Below are 8,026 nucleotides of genomic sequence, written 5' to 3'. Positions count from 1 at the left end.
AGAGATGAAGGGCCCAAGAACAGCCGTTAGAATTAGAATTTGCGTCAGGTGTGACGGACGAGAAGCGCAAATAGCTGGCTAGCAACATGCGCATGAACGCACACCATCCTGCATTCCTGCCACTGCCCAGATCTGGTGACCGAGGCCACCTCCTACTCCCTGCTCTTACGGGCGCCGGGCGTCACAACTCACAACGAAGAGGTCCGGCCGTCCTGGCCCCTGTCCTGGGGTTGGGATTGGGGCACTGGATTGATTTGAATGATGGGCACGTTCTCCGCACATGGTGCGGCGGACTTTTGACAGCATGTTCGGTTGGCTGGTTCGTATCGTTGCTGGTTCGTGAAGAAGTACTGCTGGCTGGTTTGTGTGAGAGAAAAATACTAAAGTACTGCTGGCTAGTTTGTGTGAGAGAAAAATACTGTTTCGGTTGAAAATTTACTATTGTTTACGATAAGCCACAGCCAAACAAACATGCTGTTCTCTCTTCCTCTGCAAACTAAACTTGTGGTTTTGTTCTGTACTTCTGTGCACCAAGGGTGCTGTGCTGTCGTGCTGCACAGCCCGCCGTGGTCAGCAAAGAGCACGCGGACACGTGGCCAGCCCAAATGTTTCCAATCCAAAGATGCATGTGACAACAACCGTTCTGAACGCGCATAACGATAATCTAGGACCTCCAGTTGAAGCAAACGTCATTCATTGAGAAAAGAGTTCCAAACTGGCGTTAGATTATATACTTTCTGCACATGATGTGTTTTTTTTTCCAGATCAGATATAATAAGCACAGTACTTGAAAACCAGAAGGAAGAAACCGCTGCGCCCTATGCAGCATGCACAACAAACTTCAACTAATATATGGTCAGTGTTCATCTAGCCCTTGCACATGCACATTCAGAGAAGTCAAATAGTCAAGAAATCCTGTGCTGACAAGAAAAAATAACTTCAAAAAGGATGAATGAAGAATTGAGAAAGGATAAGCATTTAACCAAGGCAATATATCATCTGGGCAGAAAAAAACACCATATAGTACTAAGTAAACACACATGCTCACCTGAATCGTGAATTCAGCAAATGCTTGAAAGACCAAGTCTATGACCACAACTCAAATAAAGATCCAAAGACGAAAAATGGTTCAGAGCATTAAAGCTAGTGAATTTGCCTAAACTCAACAAGGGTCATGCAGATACGCAAATGGCAATGCCGTTTATTCTCATTGGGATCATATATGTTTACATTGCAGGGCAAAGATAAGGGAATTTGACAAACTTTGGGTGAGATTATATGTACCAAAACCAAGAAGATAAGATAAACTTGGTGCACATCAAATTCTGTTAGCTGCGCACTCAGCGTGTGAGTGTGACTGTGCCAATGAGATGAGTCTTCATAATGAAAATGTGAGTTTTCCTGACATAACTTTAGATCATGTGTATGATGCAGTCTGAAATCTGAAATTTAGTAACAAATGCTACCGATACATGTGAAATTCCCGTTTTGCTATCCTGCCTCACTGTAAATGAGAAGAAAAGAATAGGCAAAAAATAATCACCCTTTATTCGAAGATCTTTTCGCCAGTTGAAAAGATTAAAAAAATGACAGAACTGAAAATACAAAGGTATGCTGGAACAAAGAAGACTGTTTTCCAGGTTTCCGAGTCTGTTAGATCCTTGTTAGAAGCCTTTGCCACCTCCAGAATATTCCCAGTGAGGCCGACACCAACAATTCCAGCCAGTGTCCCTGCCGTATTTGAGACCCCCATTACTATCCCTGCAAACTTCGGAGCAACATCCATATGGTTTACAGCAAACCCTGCTCTTCCTAGAGCAAGAAAACCAAGGGATATCGCTGAACACATTACAGTGCCCGAGGGTGTGCTAAATAAAGGAAGGACCATGAGTGCAAATGCTGAGACAATGAACCCTATGGTGTTCAGAAGCTTCCTTGTCTTGGTAACAGACAAAATCCTCCTTGTAATCAAGTGATCAGCAATCACACCACCGATATTGGAGAAGATGAACATATTGAAATAGGGAAGCATCTTTGAGGAACCCATATCCTGGAGGCTAAGCTTAAGTCCAAGCTCAAAATAGGTAGGGAGCCAGTTCATAAGAACATACAGGGCATAGTGGAAGGTGAAGTTGTTTACAACGATTGCCCAGACAGGTAGACTGAATATTATCCTTCGCCATGGGATCTTTACTGTTCGAGGTGCGACAACCCCTCCTGCCTGTGCCTTAATCATGTCTCGAGATGCCACTTTTGGCATTGATACCTTTGGAAGATCAGTACGAGGTGGGTCACTGGAAAATTTCAACCATATTACAGACCATGCTACTCCCAACACTGCTTCAACAAAGAAAACTGACTGGGGTCCCGTGTTCTTCACTAGACTTGGGAAGAAAAGCATGCCACAGGCTGCACCAAGATACATCCCTGAGGTAGTGAGAGATACCGAGCGAGAGCGCTCCTGTGGTGGCACCCACTGCGCCAGAACAGTGTGAATGGCAGGAAATATGAAACCTTGTGCTACACCAACAAATAGGCGAGATAGGACCAGAATGGTTACTCTGTTGGGATCGAGTGGAATTAAACCACATATCATAGACCACAACACGAATGACAGTAGCAGAACACGTCTGCCTCCTATTCTCTGTGCTGCCCATCCACCAGGAATCTGTGATAAAACATAACCACAATAGAACATAGACAGTATCATGCCCTTGTTGGCTTGATTCACACCGATGGCATCAGCTGCGACAGTGTAAGCAATCGAGAAACCCACGCGCTCAATGTAGCAAACATTTGTGCAGATGAATGTCAGCAATACTATGAGATAACGTTTCGGGAACCTCATTCTCACCATCGATGATCTGAGATGAAGCACTATTTTTTTACTAGTCTTAGTCAGGCCAGACCTTGCTGACCTCCCATGAATATTCACCAGGATTTACCATAAGCCTGATTCTCTTCCGTCCATCTCATAGGATACTACAATCTGTAAGTGTACAAATTACTGATCATTGGTTCTTCACATGTCCTTATCAGTTAACTGATCTCATACACAAATTAACAGAGACAATCTTGATATGCTGCACTGAACTAAAAAGCCCTGCCCAAAAACAACAGACGAGCAACATTTAGAACTCCAAATGGATACTTCAATTTAGCTGACCAACTAAAAGAGTAGCCGAAATTATGCACAAGATTTTAGCATGATTGATGTTTTTTAAAAGGGTGATCTAAAGGCATATAAAACCTTTCACAACCTCTACAACCCAGAGATTCCGGGGAGGAAACAACAAGAATTGGATAAGTAGACTTGGATTTTGGATTATAGATGAAAAACAAATGTTGTTCCAGGAAATGACTGAACACGCCAGTCTACAAGTCTACACTATGGGAGCCAGATCTTGCTAAAATCCAAGTAGTGAGAAGCAAGCTTTTGCTATAAGATATTACAAACCTTGGCCAGAGAAAATGACCTGCCCCTTGCACTGTCTGAGCTAGATCTTACTCGGATTCCAATCCAATTTCCAAGTGCTAGCTTTTTGCTTGCAAGATACTAGAAATCAAATGCTCAGAGCTCGAATTAACTTGGCCTCAAGCTCGAATCCAGGAGCGGACCCAGTAAAGGATATGGGTCCAATAATCTCTGCAAAAAAAAGGGGGGGGGGGGGGGGGGGGGGGGGGGGAATGAGTTTTTAGGCATAACACACTTGTAATTGGATCAGATCAGATCCGAGTACAAATAGCTTTCAGCTAGGGTATGGGTGCTCGGTTTCGCACAGCAGGGACGAACGAGTGGAGGTGGGCGCACCTGGTGGGTGCTCGTCACCGCCGCAGCCCAGAAGATGGAGACCTGGGCACCTGGCGTAGGGCGGCGGCGCAGTCGTCGCCACTAGAGACAGAGAGCGGGGCACGGGAGAACCAGGAGAGAACAGAACCCGAGACAGTGTGCGTCGTGCGGAGACGCGGGGGATGGTGGGAGAACAAAAATTCAGGGCCGTGGATTTGTTTAACCATTTTTATTTAAAATTATAAACCTAGGAGACAAAATTTATATGATATCTAAGGGCTTTAGTACTAAAAATTAGCAGCATGTTTAGACGTTAATTAGAAGGACTAAACGTGAACTAAGTTCAAAACTAATTGCATAAGCGATGACTAATTAGTGAGACGAATCTATTAATATTAATTAGGCCATGATTAGCTTATATGGTGCTACAGTAAACATAGGTTAATCTGAACCGACGACTAGCCTCTTCCTCGTGACTGCCTAGTGCCGTCGTCGTCGCCGCCGCCCTGCCTTCCACCATCACTGGTCCCCCTCGCTTCCTCCTTCGGTATCTCGCCGGAGACTGGAGGGAGTTAGGATCCATGGTTTTTAATAAGTTTTATAGTAGATCGAGTCATTAGGATTAGGGTCTCTCTATGCTAAGTTTTTTGGTATTGAGGATTTATCTCCTCCTCTCCGGCGACGGCGAGGGGGCAAGGTGCAATCATTTTTTTCCTTGGCGGCTCCGTTGAAGATGAGGGCAGCAACTACGGCGTCAGTAACTTCATCAGCATGTCGACATGAAGACTTTTCTTTCCGGATGGTGACAATAAGACGGAGATGATGTCGCCACCGTGGAATAATTTTCTCCGGTCTCTTCCCGCAAATTTACCAATTATGAGTTGGGCGCTTTAACCATTCAGCCATCTCCGTTTTGTTGTGGTTAGATCTAGCCACGATGAAGGAGAATAAGTTTTATATCAGTCTTCCTCATTCTTCGGTGGTAGAAAAAAGAAGAAGGAAGATACAAGAAAGAAGTTTCTCAATTTCGCCTGCAGGAATGTTGGTCGTCGTTTGTTGGGCATCTGTTCTCAAGCCTTTTGCTAAGTGTTTACCTGTGCGGTCATCCATACAAAACGTCATAAAAGTTTGGTTTTCAGATTTGGAGCTATTCACAACGTAAGTGCAATTTAGATGGCAACTTAGATGAATTCAGTTTTTGGATATATGTAATGTATTCCAGAGTACTTGTAACGTGTTGATGTATCTGGCTATTATCTAGTATAATTCTTCTTTCCTTGAAAAAAATATAGGCTAATCAAGGGCTAATTATGATTAATAGATTTGCCTCGTCAATTAGTCACCGTTTATGTAATTAATTTTAAAATTAATTCACATTTAGCCTTTCTAATTAACATTCAAACATAGTGCTAATTTTTAGCAGATAGAATCCAAACATGCCCTAAATTGATTTCTACCCCGGCGAGCCCCTGCAGTAGCGGGCGAGCAGCTCTGCCGGACGGGAAGAATAGCGGTCCTTTGTGCTCGTGTCAATCAAAACTGAATTTGAGGATTTGATGGTTGCTGCCGGAGTAGTTGAAAAAAATCAGATCTTAAAAAATGAGAGGAGCTCTGAAATTGTAAGTAGGAACCTGATTTGAGGGTTTTTGTTGGAGTTTCTCTAAAACATCTTCATATATAGACAACAATGTTATAACACAACTAGACAACTATTGGGAAATGTGATCCACAATGTCAATTAAAAAGAAAGAAAAATAGAGGTGAATCCTAATCTTCATCGGTGATAAAAAAATATATATATATCTCTGAGTTCGCATTGGTGATTTTGAGACGTCACAGACACGGAAATTCGTATATCTGAGGAAGCGAGAAGGAATGTCAGAATACTATATTTATTTATAATAGGTGTCGACCAATTACTTATATCGTATGTTTTGCTCCCAAAACGACCAAGAGAATTTTAGAATCAATATTTATAACAGTGTTAGACCTAGGGCAACTTGCATTATACTACATGTGGAGCTAAAGTTCTACGTACTTAGTTGTTTACCAAAATCATGCTTTCTAGGACATGTATCAATTATTCGACCGACGCCGGCCTAAGGATTTATAGCCATTCTAGTTAATATTATTTACATGTTGTTGGCCACTATCGTTTTCAGTAACAGAAGAAAATCAATGCGAACCCGTCACATCCTACATTAATATGCCCAAGCTACATTATGACCAAAAAACTTAGATAAAGATGGACAAGATACCAATGGTGATAATGTTTCTTAATCTCTGCCGCAAAGCCTTCTCAATTCATCCGTTTTCGAAATAAAAACGAACTGGCATGATGGAATGCTTCAAGTTGATTATAACTGTCCTACATAACAAGATGTAACATATGTATGTACAGGTGGATGGTGCTCACCGAGGAAGACCAAAAGGCACTAAAAAAACCATTGCTACATATATCAATAATCTCGTAGGTCGTCTCATACAAAATCATGTAGAATGTTATGATGTAGAGAGAAGAAAGCTGAGAAAGTCGTAGTCGTTGTGTGAAACAATCGCCTCACACTCTAAAATCTAGTTTACAATTGGTTGAGCGGTTCACGGAGATGAGAAAGGCTACCCGGATTAGAGTCACATCACAAAAGATAGAAATGTCACTCAGTAAGAATGTTCGTCAAAGATTTAGGACGAGCCTATTCCTCCAAAACGAGGACAGGAGATAGACTCGTCTTTAGGTGTCCACGAGCAGAGCTTCGGCACAGGGTGACAGACAGGAAGGCAGGACTAGACCCAGAGTGGGGGAGGGCCATAGCTCTTTTGAAAAGGGCGGGGCAAAGCTCTTCCTCTCCTACAACTAGCGAAGGTGTTATAGTGTGAGGAAGCGCGACGCTTGGCCAAGTTCATCGCAGCAAAGCCCCTCACTCCAGCCACACTCCTCACCTTGCAGTACCCGGCTAGCGAGGCGGCTCGGAGCAGATCAGCCATGCTCCTCATCGTAGGGTGAGATTTTTTTTAAATTTTAACACTTTTTAAAAACTAATTTTAAATCTAACACTGTCTGTTTTTTTAAAACTAGCACTTTTGGCCATGCCTATTGCCCTGGCGCGGCCAAATGTCTGTGCCGCTGAAAGTGTATTTGCCCCCTAAGTGGGTTTTGGTGTATTGATGACATCCAAATTAGAGACTAATGTGATCTAAATGAGATATGTTGCAGCTATTAGTCCCATGAAAGAATCAAAGAGTTGATAAAGATGAAATGGTATCCCTCAATTCTTGAAGTTGTAAAGGCGGACGAACTCAAAACGATCTCCAAAGATTTTAATTTGGTTTTTGAGTTTAGGATCCACCGCACTATAAAGAGGGATGCAAGTTTAGTTGGTCTGAGGAAGATAGAGTGCTCAAGCATTTAAATAAAATCAAAAGAGAGTCACTCTAGCACTTCACGAGCACATAGAATAATTTTCTGTGACTTTCGGTGTCAGAAGTCCCGACGTAAGTCATAACTCCCGACAGTCGGAAGTCCCGACCTAAGCCAGGAGTCCCAGCACCTGTGCTTCTGACTGCTCGCTGTCTGTGCACGTCGGAAGTCCCGACGTTCGCCGGGAGTTCCGACCATCGGAAGTCCCGACGTTCACCGGGAGTTCCAACACTGACCTGACCCAAGCCGGGAGTCCCAGCATCAGCGGTGCTAGCTGTTTGTTTAACTGTGCACATCGGAAGTCCCGACGAACGTCGGGAGTTCCGACCATCGGAAGTCCCAACGTTTGCTGGGAGTTCCGACACTGACTTTCACCCGTGGACTTCTGACCCATTGGGAACAGTATTTTCTGCTAACGTCGGAAGTCCCGGGATCTGCGTCGGGACTCCCGACGTAGATCTGAACGGTTGGATTTTCACTTGGAGTATAAATACTTCTCTCTTCACTTCTAACCGTTACGGACTCATTTCACAGTTGACTCACTTCGTGCTGAACAGCTCCTAAGCAACTAAAGCACCCCTCTCCTTCCTCCTTTGCTCCAATCTTTGATTCCCTTAGTTTTTGAGTGAAAGGAGAGTGGATTAAGTGAGAGCATCACTTTGAAAAAGCTTGAGCACTTGATTTCTTCGTCAAGCCGGTTGTCTTTGCGTCTATTACTGTTGGGGCTTTGCCCCTAGCCGGCTAGGCGTTGCCCAAGAGCTTCCATCTTGTGGAAGAGCCTTGGGAAGTTTGTATCACCCTTCGATTTCTTAGTGGAA

The 8,026-nt window shown here is 43.6% G+C and overlaps 1 protein-coding gene across 3 annotated transcripts; it reads right to left on the bottom strand.

Annotated features, from left to right (window-relative positions):
- Window positions 1-1,245: 1,245 nt before the first annotated feature.
- LOC136538644 (probable anion transporter 7) lies at window positions 1,246-3,947 on the bottom strand. Of its 3 annotated transcripts, none has more exons than XM_066530610.1 (3): window positions 3,812-3,947; window positions 3,458-3,646; window positions 1,246-3,103 (listed from the first exon to the last, which is right to left on the bottom strand). In XM_066530610.1, the coding sequence occupies exon 3, from the start codon at window positions 2,855-2,857 to the stop codon at window positions 1,547-1,549; it is 1,311 nt and encodes a 436-aa protein (XP_066386707.1). In that variant the 5' UTR covers window positions 2,858-3,103; window positions 3,458-3,646; window positions 3,812-3,947; the 3' UTR covers window positions 1,246-1,546. The 3 variants fall into 3 exon arrangements, with proteins under 3 accessions (XP_066386707.1, XP_066386708.1, XP_066386709.1); XM_066530611.1 differs by having other exon boundaries at window positions 1,246-3,093; XM_066530612.1 differs by lacking the exon at window positions 3,458-3,646 and having other exon boundaries at window positions 3,812-3,904.
- Window positions 3,948-8,026: the final 4,079 nt, after the last annotated feature.

Source organism: Miscanthus floridulus, chromosome 2 (assembly GCF_019320115.1).
Source record: "Miscanthus floridulus cultivar M001 chromosome 2, ASM1932011v1, whole genome shotgun sequence".
NCBI lineage: Eukaryota > Viridiplantae > Streptophyta > Magnoliopsida > Poales > Poaceae > Miscanthus > Miscanthus floridulus.
Note: the sequence above shows the minus strand (reverse complement) of the source record. Positions and strands in the feature narration are given on the sequence as shown.

Coding starts and splice junctions, on each gene's coding strand:
- LOC136538644 (XM_066530610.1), bottom strand. CDS start 2,857: ATGGTGAGAATGAGGTTCCCGAAACGTTATCTCATAGTATTGCTGACA.